The sequence below is a fragment of the Hyla sarda genome, chromosome 7 (genome assembly GCF_029499605.1).
Source record: "Hyla sarda isolate aHylSar1 chromosome 7, aHylSar1.hap1, whole genome shotgun sequence".
In the NCBI taxonomy this organism is placed as follows: domain Eukaryota; kingdom Metazoa; phylum Chordata; class Amphibia; order Anura; family Hylidae; genus Hyla; species Hyla sarda.
Window position 1 is genome coordinate 225,693,883 of NC_079195.1, and position 24,029 is coordinate 225,717,911.

General features: G+C 43.3%; 2 protein-coding genes across 2 annotated transcripts in view; one reads left to right on the plus strand and one right to left on the minus strand.

The window, feature by feature from the left end:
* PATJ (PATJ crumbs cell polarity complex component) overlaps positions 1–11,561 on the minus strand; it is a 292,499-nt gene extending 280,938 nt beyond the window's left edge. Inside the window, exon 1 of the mRNA XM_056532909.1 lies at positions 11,504–11,561. The gene's annotated coding sequence lies outside the window, so the exon portion shown is untranslated. The remainder of the gene's footprint in view (positions 1–11,503) is intronic.
* Positions 413–20,586, plus strand: TM2D1 (TM2 domain containing 1). Its single transcript, XM_056532912.1, has 8 exons — positions 413–525; positions 11,585–11,799; positions 12,114–12,187; positions 14,471–14,579; positions 14,669–14,760; positions 15,666–15,739; positions 17,807–17,923; positions 19,593–20,586. The coding sequence occupies exons 2-7, from the start codon at positions 11,585–11,587 to the stop codon at positions 17,915–17,917; spliced, it is 675 nt and encodes a 224-aa protein (XP_056388887.1). The 5' UTR covers positions 413–525; the 3' UTR covers positions 17,918–17,923; positions 19,593–20,586.
* The last annotated feature ends 3,443 nt before the right edge of the window (positions 20,587–24,029 follow it).

The following is a 24,029-nucleotide window of genomic DNA, read 5'->3' on the forward strand; positions in this document are numbered from 1 at the left end:
GTGGGACTAGTTGAAAAGTAAAAAAAAAAAAAAATTTAAAAATCCCCGCCCAAAAAATAAAATACCAAAATTCCCTATATAAAATCCATTTGAGAATCAAAAACATCAAAAATAAAAAATAAATAATTTAAAAAACCTATACATATTTGGTATCGCTACATTTGGAGCGACACAAACTATAAGAATAGTGACAGGGAACGCTGTAAAAAAAAATAAAAAAAAATAAATAAAAAAAAAAAAAAAAATATATATATATATATATATATATATATATATATATATATATATATATATATAAATAAATAAAAATACGTAAGTTAGCCCGCCTCCCAGAAAATATTACGAGTAGCGATGAAAAAAAGGCGTATAATATAATATCAAATAAAATCTAAACTTTTTCCCCATCCAGCTCCATCAAGAAAAGCTCACCTATTTCAAGATCTCTGCTTGCTGTCATTAAATGGGAACACGATCAAAACCGGTACAGATCTAACACTAGTCTTCTATGATTCTAGACCCAACAAGGTAAAATCAAAAATACACGACGTAACTTCTTGTTCTTGGACGTATTACAATTATTCCTGTAACATTAACCCCCGAAGTGCAGACCCCAGCAAATAAACTTCAAAAGTGCGGCAGCGCTTCTTTGATTCCTGCACGACTACAGACAGAATGAATCTGCGCTCCACAACCGCTGCCACTCAACAAGTAGAAAGAGAATTGCAAATCTCAGCGACCCGCTGTTTAGTGCCGGCGCGAGGCCAGAGCGCCGCTGCACAGCCCTGGTTTTAATCGTATATTAAAGAGGCGAGCTGCCGCTCTGCTTTACAAGATTAAACATGATAGATTACTGCGATGGCGCAATGCTGGCGGCGAGGAGGTAACGGGGAATGAGGGAAGAAAAAAATGTCAGGAGGGTCAGGTCTGGAAATGGCGCAGTGATAGAAGTGATCTTATAAACGTTGCGATTTATGACCTATAACCCGATGAGTTATAACAGCGCTTCACCCGCTCTGCAGCGCTATCCTTTGACTCTCAGGACTCGAGTAAATTAACTTTATGTGCAAAAATAAGTGATGGTTCTAAAAAGAGAACTTTCCCATCACCGCCAAAGGGAAAAAGTTACAATCCTCAAATCCGACAACCAGAGGTCCAAATGTCTCAGTGTTAGAGCATATGGTAAAAGAGAAAAGGCCTAATATGTACAGGAAGTAACCTGAGGTCAGGATATGGGGACGGGATATGAGGACAAGATATAAGGTTGGGATATGAGGACGGGATATGAGGACAAGATATAAGGTTGGGATATGAGGACGGGATATGAGGATGGGATATGAGGTCGGGATATGAGGATGGGGGATATGAGCAGGCGAGATAAGTTCGGGATATGAGGACGGGATATGAGGATGGGATATGAGGTCGGGATATGAGGATGGGGGATATGAGCAGGCGAGATATAAATTCGGGATATGGGGACGGGATATGAGGACGAGATATAAGGTCGAGATATGAGGATGGGATATGAGGATGGGATATGAGGACGAGATATGAGGTTGGGATATGGGGACAGGATATGAGGAGGAGATATCAGGTTGGGATATGAGCAGGCAATGTGAGATTGGAATAAAAGAACAAGATATAAGGTCGGGATATGAGGATGGGATATGAGCAGGCGATATGAGGTCGGGATATGGGGACGAGATATAATGTTGGAATATGAGGGGTGGGATATGAGGTCAGGATATGAGAACAGGGTATGAAGATGAGCTATAATGTTGGGATATGAGGACAAGTTATGAGTTCGGGATGTGAGAATGGAATATGAGAACGAGATATGAGGTCGCAATATGAGGACGGGATATGGAGTCAAGATATGAGGATGGGATATAAGGTAGTAAAATGAGGACAGAATATGAGTATGAGATTTTGAGAATGTGATGTGAGATCAGGATATGGGAACAGAATATCAGAACATATGAGGACATGTTGTGAGGTCGGGATATGAAGACAGGATATGAGATCGGAATAGAAGGATGGAATATAAGGACAGGATGTGTGATGGGCTATACGGAAGGAATATGAGGTCGAGATATGAGGACAAGATATAATGTCGGGATATGAGGACAAGTTATGAGGGCGGGATATGATGATGGGATATTAGCAGGCGATATTGTTACGCCGAGCGCTCCGGGTCCCCGTTCCTCCCCGGAGCGCTCGCCTCATCTTCGTTGTTGCAGCGCCCCGGTCAGATCCACTGACCGGGTGCGCTGCGGTCCCGCCTTCAGCCGGGATGCGATTCGCGATGCGGATAGCGCCCGCTCGTGATGCGCACCCCGGCCCCCGTACCTGATTCGCTCTCCCTCGGTCCTGTCCCGGCGCGCGCGGCCCCGCTCCCTAGGGCGCGCGCGCGCCGGGTCTCTGCGATTTAAAGGGCCAGTGCACCAATGATGGTGCCTGGCCCAATCTTCCCAATTAGCTTAATTGGCTCCCACCTGTGCACTTCCCTATATCTAGTCTCCTCCCTTGCACTCCCTTGCCGGATCTTGTTGCACTTGTGCCTAGTGAAAGCGTTCCCTTGTTTGTTCCTAGCCCGTGTTCCAGACCTCCTGCCGTTGCCCCTGACTACGATCCTTGCCGCCTGCCCCCGACCTTCTGCTACGTCCGACCTTGCTTCTGCCTACTCCCTTGTACCGCGCCTGTCATCAGCAGTCAGAGAGGTGAGCCGTTGCTAGTGGATACGACCTGGTCACTACCGCCGCAGCAAGACCATCCCGCTTTGCGGCGGGCTCTGGTGAAAACCTGTAGTGGCTTAGAACCGGTCCACTAGCGCGGTCCTCGCCATCCCTCTCTGACACAGAGGATCCACTACCTGCCAGCCGGCATCGTGACAGTAGATCCGGCCATGGATCCCGCTGAAGTTCCTCTGCCAGTTGTCGCTGACCTCACCACGGTGGCCGCCCAGCAAGCCCGACAGATCGCCCTTCTAACCCGTCAGCTGTCGGAAATGTCCACCATTTCGCACCAACTTCAGTCGCAACTTCTCCAGCAATCTTCTCCTCCGCCAGCTCCTGCACCTCCTCCGCAGCGAGTGGCCACTCCTAGCCTCCGCCTGTCCTTGCCGGACAAATTTAATGGGGACTCTAAGTATTGCCGTGGCTTTCTTTCGCAATGTTCCCAGCACTTGGAGATGATGTCGGACCAGTTTCCTACTGAAAGGTCTAAGGTGGCTTTCGTGGTCTGCCTTCTGTCTGGAAAAGCCCTGACATGGGCCGCACCGCTCTGGGACCGCAATGACCCCGTCACTGCCTCTGTACACTCCTTCTTCTCGGAAATTCGAAGTGTCTTTGAGGAACCTGCCCGAGCTTCTTCAGCCGAGATTGCCCTGCTGAACCTGGCCCAGGGTGTTTCTTCCGTTGGCGAGTACGCCATTCAGTTCCGTGCTCTTGCTTACGAGTTGTCCTGGAATAGTGAGGTTCTCTGCGCGACCTTTAAAAAAGGCCTATCCAGCAACATTAAAGATGTTCTGGCCGCACGAGAGACTCCTGCTGACCTACATGAACTCATTCATCTAGCCACTCGCATTGACATGCGTTCTTCCGGATGGCGTCTGGAGCTCCGCCTGGATATGGACTTTGTTCGCACGAAGCGTTTTTTCTCTCCGGCTCCTCTCTCCTCTGGTCCTCTGCAATCTGTTCCTGTGCTTCCCGCCGCGGAGGCTATGCAAGTTGACCGGTCTTGCTTGACACCTCAAGAGAGGACACGACGCCGCATGGAGAATCTTTGCCTGTACTATGCCGGTACCGAACACTTCCTGAAGGATTGTCCTATCCGTCCTCCCCGCCTGGAAAGACGTACGCTGACTCCGCACAAAGGTGACACAGTTCTTGATGTCAACTCTGCTTCTCCACGCCTTACTGTGCCTGTGCGGATATCTGCCTCTACCTTCTCCTTCTCTACTGTGGCCTTCTTGGATTCCGGATCTGCAGGAAAAATTTTTTTGGCCTCTCTCATCAACAGGTTCTACGTTCCTGTGACCAGTCTCGCCAGACCCCTCTACATCTATTGTTTTTACAATAAAAGATTGGACTGTCTCGTACGTTTCCACACAGAACCCCTCCTAATTTGCATCGGACCTCATCACGGAAAAATTGAGTTTTTTTTCCTCAGGTTCTTTGGCCCCAAGAAGAGGGGGAGACCCAAGGGGGGGGGTACTGTTACGCCGAGCGCTCCGGGTCCCCGTTCCTCCCCGGAGCGCTCGCCTCATCTTCGTTGTTGCAGCGCCCCGGTCAGATCCACTGACCGGGTGCGCTGCGGTCCCGCCTTCAGCCGGGATGCGATTCGCGATGCGGATAGCGCCCGCTCGCGATGCGCACCCCGGCCCCCGTACCTGATTCGCTCTCCCTCGGTCCTGTCCCGGCGCGCGCGGCCCCGCTCCCTAGGGCGCGCGCGCGCCGGGTCTCTGCGATTTAAAGGGCCAGTGCACCAATGATGGTGCCTGGCCCAATCTTCCCAATTAGCTTAATTGGCTCCCACCTGTGCACTTCCCTATATCTAGTCTCCTCCCTTGCACTCCCTTGCCGGATCTTGTTGCACTTGTGCCTAGTGAAAGCGTTCCCTTGTTTGTTCCTAGCCCGTGTTCCAGACCTCCTGCCGTTGCCCCTGACTACGATCCTTGCCGCCTGCCCCCGACCTTCTGCTACGTCCGACCTTGCTTCTGCCTACTCCCTTGTACCGCGCCTGTCATCAGCAGTCAGAGAGGTGAGCCGTTGCTAGTGGATACGACCTGGTCACTACCGCCGCAGCAAGACCATCCCGCTTTGCGGCGGGCTCTGGTGAAAACCTGTAGTGGCTTAGAACCGGTCCACTAGCGCGGTCCTCGCCATCCCTCTCTGACACAGAGGATCCACTACCTGCCAGCCGGCATCGTGACAGATATTATATATAAGGTCGGGATGTGAGGATGGGATATGAGAACGAGATATGAGGATGGGATATGAGGGGTAGGATATGAGGTCAGGATATGAGAACAGGGTATGAGGATGAGCTATAATGTTGGGATATGAGAACAAGATATGAGGTCGGCATATGAGGAAGGGATATTAGGACAAGATATGAGGTCGCAATATGAAGATAGGATATGAAGTCAAGATATGAGGATGGGATATAAGGTTGGGATATGAGGACAAAATATAAGAAGATAGGACATGTCGGGATATGAAGACGGGATATGAGGGTGGAATATAAGATGGAATATAAGGACAGGATGTGAGATGGGATATGCGGTCGGGATATGAGGACAATAGAACCTTTGGAAATATAGTTAGGGAAATGGTGACGTGTTCAATACTTATTCCACCCATTGTATGTCAGCCTGGATATTTATGGTGCTGCCTTAAAGTAAGATTCTCTTTGTTGCCGATAGCGACCAATCACAGCTCAGCTTTCATTTTACCCGAGCAATATGAGAAATGAAAGCTGATCTGTGATTGGTCGCTAGGGGTAACAAAGAAAACGTTACTATAGGACAACGCCATAAATCTCTCCGTATGTCTCTATAGATTTGACCTTGAGTCTTTCACTTTTAAAAAGGCCTCCGAGAAATTTGAACTGGAATATAATCGGTTGCTATGGGCAACTGTTCCTCTCTTGTGGATTATTGCTGCTGCGGAATCACTAATGCTGCGTTGATTCTGTGCTTTTAGGCCCATTCACACTACATATTTTCTGAGCAGAATGTCGCTTAAAGGGGTATTCCAGGCTAAACCTTTTTTTATATAGATCAACTGGCTCCGGAAAGTTAAACAGATTTGTAAATTACTTCTATTAAAAAATCTTAATCCTTCCAATAGTTATTAGCTTCTGAAGTTTTCTGTCTAACTGCTCAATGATGATGTCACGTCCCGGGAGCTGTGCATGATGGGAGAATATCCCTATAGGAACTGCACAGCTCCCGGGACGTGAGTCATCAGAGAGCAGTTAGACAGAAAACAACAAATCAACTTCAGAAGCTAATAACTATTGGAAGGATTAAGATTTTTTAATAGAAGTCATTTACAAATCTGTTTAACTTTCCGGAGCCAGTTGATATATATAAAAAAAGTTTTGGCCTGGAATACCCCTTTAAGCAAAAAAAATGGTTTCAATGGTTTCCTTGGTCTCAATGGGATTTTGCTACACCATTAGTACTACGTAACTATTGTCTATCACAATGTTTCCCAACCAGTGTTCCTCCAGCTGTTGCAAAACTACAACTCCCAGCATGCCCGGACAGCCATTGGCTGTCCGGGCATGCTGGGAGTTGTAGTTTTGCACCGACTGGTGGGCAGCCCCCTTTCATCCTCACTGCTCTCACAACCTCTCCCCTCCCCCTCCGCGACACTGAAGATGTTTATTTTCCGATACCAACATCTAACGCCGCGTCTAATCCTGACTGAATAGCTGACGCACTATCATTAGCTGCTGTCAGGGATAAAGTGCTCGCCATATAACTAATTTTATGTTTTATCATTCGCCCTCCGAAGGATTTCCTGGAAGCTTCGTTTTTTTTTTTTTTTTATGGGCCCTTTAATAAAGTTTGTGCGATTGGGCGTCCGCGGTTCCTATTTTACCTGATCGCTGGGCTCAGTCATTTCACCTCCTATACACTCAGGAATGTTTCATTTATTGATCATTTTCTTGTCTTTTTAACTACTAGTAATAAAAAAACATAAAGATAGGATATATATACATATATGTGTGTATATATATATATATATATATATATATAAAATATATGCAGATATACAGAAAAATACTGGTAAAAAAAATTATAATGCACCATGAAGTTGTTGATGGGAACGAATAAGGTTTTCTATATGCGATTTATAGAAGTGATTACGATATTAGAGCAAAAAGAGATTATAAGGGAAACTGTACAATAGAAAGGAGGCTCTAGTGTTGGGCGCCTCTAGCCTGGATACAAGATGAGATACAGTTTGGATACATGGAGGATTTAGTACTCTGTTGGGCACCTCTTGTCTGGATACACGATGAGATACAGTTGGGATACATGGAGGATCTATTACAGTGGTCCCTCAACATACGATGGTAATTCGTTCCAAACGAGCCATCGTTTGTCGAATCCATCATATGTTGAGGGATTCGTGCAATGTAAAGTATAGGAAGCTGTACTCGCCTGTCCCCGCCGCTCCCGATGGTGTCCCCGGGCCTCCGCTGGGCTCTCCTGGTCATCTCCGGTCCTCCGCTGTCTTCTCCGGTCCTCCGCTGTCTTCTCCGGTCCTCTTCTGTCTTCTCCGGTCCTCTTCTGTCTTCTCCGGTCCTCTTCTGTCTTCTCCGGTACTCTTCTGTCTTCTCCGGTCCTCTGCTGTCTTCTCCGGTCCTCCGCTGTCTTCTCCGGTCCTCCGCTGTCTTCTCCAGTCCTCTTCTGTCTTCTCCGGTCCTCTGCTGTCTTCTCCGGTCCTCTGCTGTCTTCTCCGGTACTCTGCTGTCTTCTCCGGTCCTCTGCTGTCTTCTCCGGTCCTCTGCTGTCTTCTCCGGTCCTCTGCTGTCTTCTCCGGTCCTCTGCTGTCTTCTCCGGTCCTCTTCTGTCTTCTTCGGTCCTCTGCTGTCTTCTCCGGTCCTCTGCTGTCTTCTCCGGTCCTCTTCTGTCTTCTCCGGTCCTCTTCTGTCTTCTCCGGTCCTCCACTGTCTTCTCCGGTCCTCTGCTGTCTTCTCCGGTCCTCTGCTGTCTTCTCCGGTCCTCTGCTGTCTTCTCCGGTCCTCTGCTGTCTTCTCCGGTCCTCTGCTGTCTTCTCCGGTCCTCTGCTGTCTTCTCCGGTCCTCTGCTGTCTTCTCCGGTCCTCTGCTGTCTTTTCCGGTCCTCTTCTGTCTTCTCCGGTCCTCTGCTGTCTTCTCCGGTCCTCTGCTGTCTTCTCCGGTCCTCTGCTGTCTTCCGCAAGGCCTTACTGGGCCTGCGTAGCGATGTCATTACACCGCTGCGTACGCCATTCCTATTGGATGACATGCGCAGCAGCGTATTGACGTCATCGGAGAGGTCCGAGAAGACACCGGAAGACCAGCGCTGGACCCGGAGGGCACCCCGGAGCATCGTGGAGAGGTAAGTAATACTTACCGCACCACACGGGAACATTAAGCTGCTATCCGGCAGCAGCTTAAGCATTTTGCGCTGCTGGATAGCACTTAATGCGATGGCCCCGACATAAAAAAGCATCGTATGTCGATTTCATCATATGTTGGGGCCATCGTAGGTCGATTTCATCATATGTCGGGGCCATCGTGGGTCACTGTACTCTGTTTGGCACCTCTAGTCTGGATACAAGATTTTGGTCATTATATGACATCGAGTCTATACATATGTATAATTAATTACATTTAAGTTGTATGATTCTAGATCTGATGAAGGTCAATGTTTGACCGAAACGTTATCTATATCTATTTGCCTTGTGGATTACATATGAAATAAATCACTTAAACTGCAACTTTCAAGTGCCAAGTTTTTTTGTCATACAAGATGAGATACAGTTCGGATACATAGAGGATCTAGTACTCTGTTGGGCACCTCTAGCCTGGATACAAGATGAGATACAGTTGGGATACATAGAGGATCTAGTACTCTGTTGGGCACCTCTAGCCTGGATACACGATGAGATACATTTGGGATACATAAAGGATCTAGTACTCTGTTGGGCACCTCTAGCCTGGATACAAGATGTGATACAGTTGGGATACATAGAGGATCTAGTACTCTGTTGGGCACCTCTAGCCTGGATACACGATGAGATACATTTGGGATACATAAAGGATCTAGTACTCTGTTGGGCACCTCTAGTCTGGATACAAGATGAGATACATTTGGGATACATAAAGGATCTAGTACTCTGTTGGGCACCGATAGTCTGGATACAAGATGAGATACAGTTGGGATACATGGAGGATCTAGTACTCTGTTGGGCACCTCTTGTCTGGATACAAGATGAGATACAGTTGGGATACATCGAGGATTTAGTACTCTGTTGGGCACCTCTAGTCTGGATACAAGATGAGATACAGTTGGGATACGTAGAGCATCTAGTACTCTGTTGGGCTCCTCTAGCCTGGATACAAGATGAGATACAGTTGGGATACATGAAGGATCTAGTATTCTGTTGGGCGCTTCTACCCTGGATACAAGATGAGATACGGTTGGGATTCATGGAGGCTCTAGTACCCTGTTGGGCACCTCTAGCCTGGATCATATGGTTTACTTTCTGCTAATTCATGTCTCTAATGCTATTATGTGTCATACTGTTTGCTGAGCTGGTGTATCTGAGCCTACCATTTGTGATACGGTCAGCTGAATGAGTGCATCTATGCCTTTCCTGTGTGATACTGTCTAATGAGCCAGTGTATCTAAGCCTATCATAGGTGATCCTGGTTGCTAAGCTGGTGTATCCAAGACGATCATGTGTAATATTGTCAGTTGAATTGCTGTGTCTATGCCCATCATGTGTGATACTGTCTGATGAGCCAGTGTAGTGTATCTAAGCCTATCATGTGTGATACTGTCTGATGAGCCAGTGTAGTGTATCAAAGCCTATCATGTGTGATACTGTCTGATGAGCCAGTGTAGTGTATCTAAGCCTATCATGTGTGATACTGTCTGATGAGCCAGTGTAGTGTATCTAAGCCTATCATGTGTGATACTGTCTGATGAGCGAGTGTAGTGTATCTAAGCCTATCATGTGTGATACTGTCTAATGAGCCACTGTATCTAGGTCTATCATGTGTTATACTGTCTAATGAGCCAGTGTAGTGTATCTAAGCCTATCATGTGTGATACTGTCTAATGAGCCACTGTATCTAGGTCTATCATGTGTTATACTGTCTAATGAGCCAGTGTAGTGTATCTAAGCCTATCATGTGTGATACTGTCTAATGAGCCACTGTATCTAGGTCTGTCATGTGTTATACTGTCTAATGAGCCAGTGTAGTGTATATAAGCCTATCATGTGTGATACTGTCTAATGAGCCACTGTATCTAAGTCCATCATGTGTGATACTATCTAATGAGTCAGTGTAGTGTATCTAAGCCTATCATGTGTGATACTGTCTGATGAGCCAGTGTAGTGTATCTAAGCCTATCATGTGTGATACTGTCTGATGAGCGAGTGTAGTGTATCTAAGCCTATCATGTGTGATACTGTCTGATGAGCCAGTGTAGTGTATCTAAGCCTATCATGTGTGATACTGTCTGATGAGCGAGTGTAGTGTATCTAAGCCTATCATGTGTGATACTGTCTAATGAGCCACTGTATCTAGGTCTATCATGTGTTATACTGTCTAATGAGCCAGTATAGTGTATCTAAGCCTATCATGTGTGATATGGTTTGATGAGCAAGTGTATCTAAGCCTATCATATGTGATATTGTTGTATCTAAGCAATAATGCAATACTAAGACACACTGCACCACATTCCCCACCCTGTGCTAATGCCAGAATTGCAAATATTTTCATTTGAAAGAATTCTGGGAAAAAAGACATAAAAAATATATAAGGAACAAGAAGAAACAAATAAATAAATAAATGAATGCTTAAAATATATAAAATATATATATATATATATATATATATAATTATATATATATATATATATATATATATATATATATATATATATATAAGAGTTACGTAAAAAATACATTTTAGGAATTAAAAATAACAAGAACAAGAATGTACAAAATATAATTAAAACAGGGAAAACAAGAATGTAAAGATAAAAAAGTTATAAAAAAGGAAAATAACAGAAAATCTAATAATAAAATTCAAGAATGTACAAAGTAATGTAGGAGTAATGTAAAAAATAAATTATGGACGTAGAAAATATAATAAAAACCATAAAGCAGAAATAGATAAAGAAGTAAAAAAAAAATGAAAAGAAAAGAAGTCTATTAATAAAATCAACAATGTCCAAAATATAATAAAAAATAAGTAACATAAAAAATTCAAGATTTAAAAATAACAAGACAAAAAGCTAATAAAAAGAACATAAAAAATATAATAAAAACAGGAATATAAAAAAAAGGTAATAAAAAAAAGAAAAAATCTTTGAACAAAATTTACAACATATAATAAAAAAAGTACTAAATATAATAAAAAATATAAATATATAATATAATAACAACAAATAATAATAACTACAGAAATTGTAAAAAATATAATTTAAAAAATTACAAAATATAATAAAAAACTATAAATATATAACAACAATAATAATAATAACTACAGAAATTGTAAAAATGTAATTAAAAAAATCACAAGGAAAATAGAAGAAACAGATCTGCAAATAAAATAACAAGAATGCCCAAAATCTAATCGTAAAAAACTAACAGGAATGTATATATAAAAATAATAATAATATTCTAAAGATTCGACATTAAAAATAAATATATATATATATATATATATATATATTTATTTATTTATTTATTTAATAAACCAGAAAGAACTGAACACGGATATTTCTTACCTTTCATCCTTTTTGCTACAACTACATGAATTCTATCATTTTATCTTTTTTCCTTCCCCAACTTGTTTTGCCACACCCAAGATGGCGCCCGGAAGACGTTCACGCACGCTGCGTCACGTGACCACGGCGGCGGAACTGGCTTTCTCTGACAGTCGGCTGTCGGTTCGTCTTGCCCCTCGTAAGATGGCGCTGTTCTGGTCTGGGAAATCGCTGGTGGCCGGGCTCTGGTTGTGGTTCCTCTGTGTTGTTGTCGCCGACGACGGGACCCAGAAGTGTGAGGAGCTGAGGCTGGGGCAATATCCTTTTGTGTATGACTGGTAAAGGGGGATGTGGGACAACAAGTCTCAGCAAGTGCTGGTAGGGTCTTGCATCCTCAGTACCATTTTATGGCAATGCTTCCCTATCTGTGGGTCTCCAGCTGTTGCAAAACTACAACCTCCAGCATGCCATGACAGCCTTTGGCTGTCATGGCATGCTGGGGGTTGTAGTTTTGCAACAGCTGGAGACCCACACATAGGGAATGACAGTTCTAGGGTTTAATGTATAGCGCAAATACTATCTGCATTATGAGTAAAGCATATTAACCCCTTACTTTCCTTAATCCTTGAACATATGTGTGTGCGGACCCCGACATCAACCCAGCAACGCAAGAGCCGGTCGGATGTGCGAACTTTACAGCGGACGGTGAGTGTGTCTGTAGAGCTGTTGAAAAACTACAACTCCCAGCATGCCCAGGTAGCCTTTGGCCAGTGTTTTCCAACCAGTGTGCCTCCAGCTGTTGGTAAACTACCACTCCCAGCATGCCCGGACAGCCTTTGGCCAGTATTTCCGTACCAGTGTGCCTCCAGCTGTTGCTAAACTACCACACCCAGCATGCCAGGACAGCCTTTGGCCAGTATTTCCCAACCAGTGTGCCTCCACCTGTTGCAAAACTACCACTCCCAGCATGCCCAGACAGCGTTTGGCCATTGTTTACCAACCAGTGTGCCTCCAGCTGTTGCTAAACTACAACTCCCAGCATGCCCAGACAGCCTTTGGCCAGTGTTTACCAACCAGTGTGCCACCAGCTGCTGCTAAACTACAACTCCCAGCATGCCCAGACAGCCTTTGGCCAGTGTTTTCCAACCAGGGTGCCTCCAGCTGTTGCAAAACTATAACTCCCATCATGCTCATGCGGACAATGGATTCCTTACCGCTGCAAATTTTTAACAAGCAGAGCTGCAGTGTAAAGTATGAGACGGCTGAAAAGGAGCCTTTTATTCTACATCAACTGTTTCGCTAACCTATGGATCTCCAGTTGTTGTAAAACTACAACCCCCAGCATGCCCTGACAGCATGCGGCATCCCACTCTGACCCCGAGAGCTTTGGTCTGCAGCGTTCGAATGTCCGGGTATACTGGGAATTGTAGTTTTGCAACAGCTGGAGGCACACTGGTTGGGAATGAGTTGCTGTGGAATCTAAGGATTCTGCTGTGTTCCCCCCTCATACTTTACATTGCGGCGCTGCTTATTTAAATTTGAGGCGCTGTACATCCGCGCAGTCCTACCACCGGTGACTTCAGCTGCGCTGCCTGAATGTCCTAGAGAGAAATCTGTTCATTTTTGAGGAGGAAAGTTGCCTCTGATCTTAAAGGGGTACTCCGGTGGCAAACTTATTTATTTTTATTTTTTAAATCAACTGGTGCCAGAAAGTTAAATAGATTTGTAAATGATTTCTATTAAAAATCTTAATCCTTCCAGTACTTATTAGCGGCTGTATACTACAGAGGAAATTCTTTTCTTTTTGGATTTCTTTTCTGTCTGTCCACAGTGCTCTCTGCTGACACCTCTGTCCCCATAGCAAACCTATGCTGCTCTGGACAGTTCCTGACATAGACAGAGGTGTCAGCAGAGAGAGCGAGAGAGAACTGTGGACCGACAGAAAATAAATCCAAAAAGAAAAGAATTTCCTCTGTAGTATTCAGCAGCTAATAAGTACTGGAAGGATTAAGTTTTTTTTTTATAAAAGTAATTTCCAATGTTTCCAGTGTTTACCTTTTTGGCACCAGTTAATAAAAAAAAAAAAAAATATAAGTTTTCCACCGGAGTACCCCTTTAATTTTACTTCTTTGGAGTATTTTTTTTTAGGGAGACCTTACGACCTCCTGGTAAAGGCGGGTATGGATATAAAGGACTGTGAAAAAAATCTGTCCGTTCAGGGCAAGATATTTCAGGGGTTAAGGCAGTGTTTCCCAGCTAGTAAACCTTCAGCTGTTACAAAACTACAACTACCAGCATGCCTGAACAGCCAAAGGGCATGCAGGGAGTTGTAGTTTCGCAACAGCTGGGGACACTCTGGTTGGAAAACATTGGTCCAAGCAATCAAATGATTGCTTGTAGTAGCCCATTATGGGGGTTAAAAAGTGTTTATAAAATGATAAATAAAAAACAACACCCCAGCATGCCCAGGCAGCCTTTGGCCAGTGTTTTCCAACCAGTGTGCCCCCAGCTGTTGTAAAACTAACCCTCCCAGCATGCCCAGACAGCCTGCAGTATCCCATTGCACTTCAGAGAGCACTGGACTGTAACCTGTGGCTCTCCAGCTTTTGCAAAACTACAACTCCCAGCATGCCCAGACAGCCTTTGGCCAGTGTTTTCAAACCAGTCTGCCTCCAGCTGTTGCAAAATTACAACTCCCAGCATGCCCGGACAGCCTAAGGCGGGATTTGTTCCTACTCTGGACAGTTCCTGACATGGACAGAGGTGGCAGCAGAGAGCACTGTGGTCAGACTGGAAAGAGCTACACAACTTCCTGTGGAGCATACAGCAGCTGATAAGTACTGGAAGGATTACTATTTTTATATAGAAGGCATTTCCAAATCTGAAACTTTTTGGCACCAGTTGATTTCAAAACCTAGGTTTTTCACCGGAGTACCCCTTTAAGTTTCCCCTTTGACCCCCTACTAAATGTTTCTTCTCCTCTTGCAGCTCCCTGTTACCCTGCACCAAATATTTCCTGTAAAGATTATCTTGGAAACATAACCATATTCAACGGATCAGGAATCGGCTTCTTCAGGCCTTTCCCCTGCCGCAACGTGTAAGTACCGGACCCTCGTACGGGCGACACACAATGTAATAGAGTTACCAGATTTATTATTATTATAACTTATTTATTTTTAAATTCAGAAATGGTTATTCCTACAAAGTGGCCGTGGCGCTGTCACTATTCCTGGGATGGTTAGGAGCCGACCGGTTCTACCTGGGTTACCCTGCTTTAGGTAAGTGACTGTTCACATTATATATGATTCAAAGATAATCAGGTAATCTCACAGCATAGCCATTTAGCCCCAAGACAAGCGCAGATCCTTCCTAAGCATGTCCATTACTGCCTGCCAGGTGCCTACTAAAATCACCTTATGGTGGAGAACTCCTTTAATCCTTCCAGTACCTATCAGCTGCTGTATGTTCCACAGGAAGTTGTGTAGTTCCTTCCAGTCTGACCACAGTGCTCTCTGCTGCCACCTCTGTCCATGTCAGGAACTGTCTGAAGCAGATACCAAATCCCCATAGCAAACCTCTCCTACTTTGGACAGTTCCTAACACAGACAGAGGTTGCAGCAGAGAGCACTGTGGTCAGACTGGAAAGAACGATACAACTTCCTGTGGGGAATACAGCAGCTGTTAAGTACTGGAAGGATTAAGATTTTGAAATAGTAGTAATTTACAAATCCTATTATTTTTCTGTTACCCAACCCACCCCCCGAGATCTCGTGTATGGCTCTGCCGAAGCTCTCCGGTGCATGAGGAGTGTCGGCCGCAACGTGACTCTGCGGCCGACACTCCCCCTTCACATATTTCTATGGGAGAGGCGAAGATTCATTGTTTGTGTATCCCCGCCTCTCCCATAGATCTGTGTGAAGGGGAGTGTTGTCGACCTCAGTGAGATTGGCAGCACGCTCATTAGCCGTGTAATGCCGGGAGATCGCAGGGGGTCCCAGCGGTCAGACCCCCCGCGATCAGACACTTATCCCATATTATGTGTACAGGGGATAAGTGTCTAAGACTGCAGTACTCCTTTAATTAATTAAAAAATATATGAAATATCTCTGAATACGTTACTGTGCGCGCTATGGGTCGGGCTGATTTGATGCTGTATTTGTGATCAGATTTTTCTTCTTTGCAGGAATGCTGAAGTTTTGCACCGTTGGCTTCTGCGGGATCGGCAGTCTCATCGATTTCATTCTCATCTCCATGCAGGTGGGCAATACTAGGGTCAATTATAAATTCACCCCACAAAAGAATAAAAAATAAATAAAAACAACCCAATCTCACTGCACAACTCAAAGCACGCTTCTCCATGTGAAAGCTTATTTTGCAATTGCCACACTTGAAAGTTTGCTAGAGCAAGGCCTGCAGGTGTCTTCATGTCCTTAAAAGATCAGAGGGGGTCATATTTCTCCTTAAAGGGGTATTCCAGGCAAAAAACTTTTTTTTATATATCAACTGGCTCCGGAAAGTTAAACAGATTTGTAAATTACTTCTATTAAAAAAGATTTTTTAATAGAAGTAATTTACAAATCTGTTTAACTTTCCGGAGCCAGTTGAGATATATATATATTATAAAAAAAAAAAAAGGTTTTTGCCTGGAATACCCCTTTAAGGGAAAACACCAAAATTCTTGTGGATACATACATTCCAATTCACGCTCTGCTCTATGGATTTTTTTGGGGAAAAATGGACATGCAAAGTAGGTCTCTCCCAGAAGGAAATCACTTGCTCTCTGGTGCCACCTATTGGAGTTACCACCCCTCGGCTCTTAAAAAAAAAAAATAAATAAATAAATAAAAAAATAAAAAAAATACCAAAACCCAACAGCTGGAGGCACCCTTGTTGGGAAACACTGCTGTAAGTACTGGATGCAGACTGTGATCAAAGGGATACTCCGGTGGAAAACATTATTTTTTTTTATGGTGCCAGAAAGTTGAACAGACTTGTAAATGACTTCCAGTACTTTTCTTTTTGAATTGCTTTTTTGTCTTGTCCACAGTGCTCTCTGCTGACACCTGATATCCGTATCAGGAACTGTCCAGAGCAGGAGAAAATCCCCATTGCAAACCTATGCTTCTCTGGACAGTTCCTGATACGGGCATCAGGTGTCAGCAGAGAGCACTGTGGACAAGACAAAAAAGAAATTCAAAAAGAAAAGAATTTCCTCTGTAGCATACAGCTGCTAATAAGTACTGGAAGGGTAAAGATTTTTTTTTAATAGAAGCAATTTACAAATCTGTTTAACTTTCTGGCACCAATTGATTTAAAATAAATAAATAAATGTTTTCCACCAAAGTACCCGTTTTACTATTATAACATCTGCAGTGACCGCTAGAGGACAAAGTGGGTATTACATGGTGCAGGTTCAGTCCAGCAGAACAGGAGCTGCTTTGACTGATAGAGCGGACCAGATGGGAGAGCCACAAGATTTTCCATCCAATGTGCCTTCAGCTGTTCTAAAACTACAACTCCCAACAAAAGGCATGCTGGGAATTGTAGATTTGCGACAGCAGGAGGCGCCCTGGTTGGGAAACACTGGTCTTAGAATGGAATAGTGAATTATTTTTTTTCTTCTTATCCAATCTAACACTGTCCTCCTCTTTCATACGGGGCCCTTGGTTATTTCCTGCTGCTTATTTGTCATGTCAACATTTTGCAACACAAAATTCCAATGTAAAAAAAATGTGCAGATGTTTATATGGTGTAATTCCTAATTGTCGCGTCAGCTGGGAGAGACGGGCATTGACCTCTGGCGCAACGGCTGCGAACTTTAGGCTTAATAGGGTAAACAAAGAAACCATATTTCTGGAATTGAAGGGAATTTTTCAGATTTATATGAATAATCATTATTATATATTCTAACTCATATACAACTTGTTGGGGAACAGTAGACTAGAGCAGTGTTTCCCAACCAGTGTGCCTCCAGCTGTTGCAAAACTACAACTCCCAGCATGCCCGGACAGCCTTTGGCTGTCCGGGCATGCTGGGAGTTGTAGTTTTGCAACAGCTGGAGGCACACTGGTTGGGAAACACTGGACTAGAGTGTAATACAACTTGGTATCAAGATGAGGTAGATATTAGCTTGGTAGGTATGAGAGAGACACATGAGGTAGGTAGATGCACACACAGATAGAGATATATATATATATATATATATATATATATATATATATAATCTGTGTAGCTTGGCTCAACATTCTATTTATTTTTTACCTTTCTAATAATTTTTCTCTTTTTTTTTCTATTTCTCTTTTTTTTTTCTTTTCTTTCTTGCAGATAGTTGGCCCGTCTGATGGATCCAGTTATATCATTGACTACTATGGAGCGCGGCTCATCCACCTGACTATCAATAATGAGACATTCAGAGAATCGCAGTTATATCCGTGATACCTTGTAAGTGAAATTTCATGTCAAGGGAAACTTTTTATTTTTTATATTTTCTTTTTGCTTCAGTCACTTTAGTTTATATCATTGTCACATGACTTGTTAGATGTGATATATACCCCATCTTACCTGTATCTGTAGATATGGGAGATAACACACAAAACTAACTCAGGCTATGTTCCTTAACTACTTGTAACACCCCTCCTGCCCTTAAAAAAAAAAAAAAAAAAATCAGAGCTTTAAAAAGCTGTGTATCATACCTTTTTTTATTCTTGCTCACATAGTGCAATCTCCCAGCAGGAGAAAGTGGGCATTTCCCAGCAGGCATGATGTCACTGAAGCCTGCTGGGGGACCACTTCCGCCCTCACATCTGTGATGAATAGAAGACCTCAAGCTCTGTGCATCTTTCAGGGAGGCGCTGTGCAGCCGGAATCACTTTCTGAGTTTGGACTCCTGCCAGGCCCGGAGGAGACTAAACTCACTGTATTTATTGTAGCAGGGAACAAAACAGAGCCACCTAGTGGCCGTTTTTTTTTTTTTTATTATTATATTTTAAACATATTTATGTTGATAATTTTAAAAGCAACTGAATGGGAAAGTGTCTGCTAATTACACAAGGAACATAATATTAAAAGTTTTATTTGGTGACAGGTACTCTTTAATTTGAGGAAGAATCTGAATAATGATGTTGGCTGTGGTTTGCTGCTATAGGGTTAAATTGGCTTTTCATAAATTGGCCGTGCATTCCTAGCAACCAATCTTCAGTTTACATTTTAAATGGGCATTCCGGTATCAGAAAATAATTTTTAAATAAAGATATCACCCCCAAGATAAAGCTTACTGATATAGTGCTATCACAAATTGTTCTGGCTTCAGCATGTTTCACCCCTTTTACAAGTTGTGTAGTCCTCTCATTGTCAGCGTGGTGTTGTCTCAGCAGCTCCTCCTTCTTTCCTGACAAGAAGTTGTGTAGTCCTCTTATTGTCGGTGTGTCTCAGCAGCTCCCTGGCTTCTTCCTCCCTCCCAAGACAACACATATCCCCTACTGTCAGGAGGTGTGGATGGATCTTATGCCTAAGCTTTAGCCCAGTGGTCTTCAACCTGCAGACCTCCAGATGTTGCAAAACTACAACTCCCAGCATGCCCGGACAGCCAACGGCTGTCCGGGCATGCTGGGAGTTGTAGTTTTGCAACATCTGGAGGTCCCGGCATGCTGGGAGTTGTAGTTTTGCAACATCTGGAGGTCCCGGCATGCTGGGAGTTGTAGTTTTGCAACATCTGGAGGTCCCGGCATGCTGGGAGTTGTAGTTTTGCAACATCTGGAGGTCCCGGCATGCTGGGAGTTGTAGTTTTGCAACATCTGGAGGTCCCAGCATGCTGGGAGTTGTAGTTTTGCAACATCTGGAGGTCCGCAGGTTGAAGACCACTGCTCTGGCCCTGCCTCGGACCAGCCCCTACAACTACAGCACCATCTCCCTGATAGATAGATAGATAGATAGATATGTCTTTATTGGGACACACACATGGAGAATGAGGTGTGGTTACTCTATGCTGCCTTGTGCTGTGCAATGCCACAGGCAGAGGTGCGGACAGGGAATGAATACAGCAGGTGCTGCAAATTAAAAAAAAATGTTGTTCTTTTTTGTCCTTTGCTGTCTCACTTACTATTTTCCACAGAGCGTTTCCTTCTTCAACGGAGAATACTGTAACCCTCCTCCTTCACAAGACTGCAGAGATTTCTCCAAGAAACCTCATTCTCCGAAAGAGAAAACCAAAAGAGATCAACAACCATCTGCAGGATCAATAAAGTTGGTAATAACATTGTGGGTGAAATCTTAGGAGCTGGATGAGCGGTAAAAGACTAAAAGAGAATTATAAGGAATTCCTGTCCGTTAATATTTATTTTATCAGATGTCAGGGATGGTCACGTATTCTGGGGGTCTGCACCCCCCCCCCCCCTCCGGTCCTCAGTACCTGCCTTCGAATGCCCGTTTCCTCCACATCATGCAACACACAAGAGCCGCGTTCTGAGAAGTAAATATAGTTTCTTGCACTCACTCGGCTCAGAACAGAACATTGCTTTTTAATCTATCATAGTGTTATCAGCATCTGCCAAGAACCCAGACGACGCTGAAAACATAAGGAATGAATTAGGTTTCCGGACTATTTGTGTTGCTGCAGCTAAATAACTTTCCACCATTAGATTTCGGGAGAACATTGTATTGATCTGGAAGGTGCCGGGATTGTTTTGCAGCTTTGATATATTCACACGGATGCTTACCTGGAACTTTCTTTCCGCCTTTGTACCTTTTTTTTTCGGTCGAGGCTTTGACTTGCATCTGGTGTTGGGCTGGGACCTTCACCAGCAAATTGTAAGCGTGGTTGGCGTACCCGGCGGGATGTCTTGTTCTTTTTTTTTTATTTATTTTTTATTTAAATTTTTTTTATTTTATTTATAGATACAATATACTGTAATGCACTGAGGAACGTCAATAAAATATAACGATGACCTTATTGGGGGTTTACAAACTAAATTGAAGCTTTGGCAATCTTTTTATAGGCTGCAGCGAACAAACCTCTTATTAGGGGGGGGTTCACAAACTAAATCGTAGTTGCAACCTTATATATTGCAAGGATTGATCTGCTGTGCATTAAAGGGGTTATCCAGAAAAAAAAAATTGTATATATCAACTGGCTCCAGAAAGTTAAACAGATTTGTAAATTACTTCTATTAAAAAATCTTAATCCTTTCAGTACTTATGAGCTGCTGAAGTTGAGTTGTTCTTTTCTGTCTAAGTGCTCTCTGATGACACCTGTCTCGGGAACCGCCCAGTTTAGAAGCAAATCCCCATAGCAAACTCTACTCTGTGCAGTTCCCGAGAAAAGCAGAGATGTCAGCAGAGAGCACTGTTGCCAGACAGAAAACAACTCCTCAACTTCAGCAGCTGATAATTATTGGAAGGATTAAGATTTTTTTAATAGAAGTAATTTACAAATCTGTTTAACTTTCTGGAGCCAGTTGATATTAAAAAAAAAGTTTTTTCCTGGAATACTCCTTTAAGTGGGTTATACAGGATTAGAAAACAATTACTGATTTATTTTCAGAAACAGCACCACTTTTGTCCTTAGCTTGTGTGAAGTATGGCAACTGTGCCATTGAAGGGAATAGAGTCCAGTTGTAATACCACATAAAACCTGATGACAGGTGTGGTGCTGTTTTTGCAAGAAAGTAGCTATGTTTTTCTTATGCCTTTTTAAAGAGGTTACAATTGAGTTATATTGACTTTTTTTGTAACTTTAATATGTAAAATACGACTTTTTACATTGTGGCCTGAAAAATCTTTAAAATTATGTGTGATCATATGGCGTGATGTGTTTTTTTTTTTTTTTTCAATTTGAGGCCGAATTAAAGGGGTCCTCCGGAGGAAACATTTATATATATTTTTTTTCAAATCAGCTGGTGCCAGAAAGATCTTAAGCTTTGTAAATTACTTTTATTTAAAAATCTTTATCCTTCCAGTACTTATCAGCTGCTGTACAGAGGAAGTTGTGTAGTTATTTCCAGTGTGTCAGACACTGTCCAGAGCAGGAGCAAATCCCCATAACAAACCTCTCCTGCTCTGGACCGTTCCTGATACGGACAGAGGTGACAGCAGAGAGCACAGTGGTTAGGTTGAAATAACTACTCAACTTCCTCTGGAGCATACAGCAGCTTAGAACTAAACAGGATTTAAATGGGTTCTCCACCATAAGGTGACTTTAGTACTTACCTGTTAGACAGTAATGAACATGCCTAGGAAGGATTCGTGCTTGTCTTGGGGCTAAATGGCTGTCTTGTGAGTCCATCATTACACTGTTGTTTTCTTTCTGTGAAATGGATATTTCCTGTCAGAGTTCCCTCCCTCAAACTACAAGTCCCAGGATCACTTAATTGTAAGGTCACTTTTCTCCCATTGTATCACAGCTGGGGCAAGTCCCTACTGCCCTGTGGAGAATGATCGCCGTCCCACCCAGCGGTTGCTCCACCCATTGAAGCACAGACAGGCTTTCTTTCAACACCTGACTAGTGATGTATTGTCTCGGGCTGCACTGCAACCAGGGAAAAGCTGATAAAACTCCATTTTGTATGCTTCTAAAAATGAACATCGGGGCAAAGATGACACAGGAATTGTGAGACTATCCATCAAACACAGGTACAGACACTATATTATGAACTACACTAAGTTTTTCAGCCCCTGTAGCATAGCCAAATAACAGTGCCTCTTTAATATCTGAAGACTGATTGTCCTGTAAAAAAAATAAAACATTTATTTGGTATCATTGCAGTACCAGTTCTTGCCATTGGGTGCACCGTAATTCACGACCAATAACTGAAACAGAACTCATTGCATATTAAAGCTGGAGTTATTATGGATACATTTTTTGATACAGTGATCCCTCAACTTACAATGGCCTCAACATACAATAGTTTCAACATACAATGGTCTTTTCTGGACCATCATAAGTTGAAACCAGACTCAACATACAATGCTACGGACAGTCCAGATCTGCGAAACGTATCAATGGCTGGTAGAACTGACCAATCAGAATGGGCATTCACTGGTAAAACCCCTGTATTACTGAAGTGTATGCACTGACTGGTGTCTGTTAGCGTCCCCTACAGTACAAAGAGGTATTACACGACTCCATTACTTTTTAGGACACCGTGTATACTGTACAGGACCCCGAAGAAGTTCCTGTCCTCTGCATAGACCAGTGTTTCCCAAGCAGAGTGGCCCCAGCTGTTAAAAAACTACAACTCCCAGCATGCCCGGACAGCCTTTGGCTGTCCGGGCATGCTGGGAGTTGTAGTTTTGCAACAGCTGGAGGCACCCTGGTTGGGAAACACTGCCCTAGACAGTGATTACAGCTCCCAGCAGATCTTTCTTACTTTTATATGTAAGGATTTGCTTTATCTTTATTAGTTATCTACTTATTTTTGTTTAATCCTCACTTTTTCCTATTTTCTGGATGATATTTTGGTGCCTTTAGAACCAATAACCAGGTTATTTCCATAGAGATCTGGTCTCAACATACAATGGTTTCAACATACAATGGTCGTCCCAGAACCAATTAATATTGTAACTTGAGGGAGCACTGTATTTAATTTCACATAGTGGCTTGAAATGCGTCCATGGGAGATGAGGAATGCTTTACTTTTTGACGTGTAAACTTTGACGCCCCATAATAACCACATAAATTATGGGCTACAAAATGCATTTATTACAACATATCGATTGTTGTCATTCTATCCACGAATACATAATTATGTATACAGATATTCTACTCAAGACCCCCCCCAATTGGTCCTGGTTATGGGGGTGCACTTTATATAACCCATTAGTAGAGATAATAATTGTCCTGTACCCCCCCCCCCCCCCCCCCCGTGCCCCCCAACTCTTGCCCATATTGAGCCATTACACCGCACTGTAATGTGATTTGCCTGTCTGTAATAATCCGATCCGGCCTGTTAAAGAGGTACTCCGCTGGAAAACGTTTTTTTTTTAAAGGGGTATTCCAGGCCAAAACTTTTTTTTTTTTTACATATCAACTGGCTCCGGAGAAAGTTAAACAGATTTGTAAATGACTTCTATTAAAAAATCTTAATCCTTCCAATAGTTATTAGCTTCTGAAGTTGAGTTGTTGTTTTCTGTCTTACTGCTCTCTGATGACTCACGTCCCGGGAGCTGTGCAGTTCCTGTGGGGATATTCTCCCATCATGCACAGCTCCCGGGACGTGACATCATCATTGAGCAGTTAGACAGAAAACTTCAGAAGCTAATAACTATTGGAAGGATTAAGATTTTTTAATAGAAGTCATTTACAAATCTGTTTAACTTTCCGGAGCCAGTTGATAAATAAAAAAAAGTTTTTGCCTGGAATACCCCTTTAAATCAACTGGTACCAGAAAGTTAAACAGATTTGTAAATGACTTCTATTAAAAAATCTTAATCTTTCCAGTACTTATTAGTTGCTGAATATTACAGATGAAATTCTTTTCTTTTTGGAACACAGAGCTCTCTGCTGACATCACGAGCACAGTGCTCTCTGCTGACATCTCTGTCTATTTAAGGA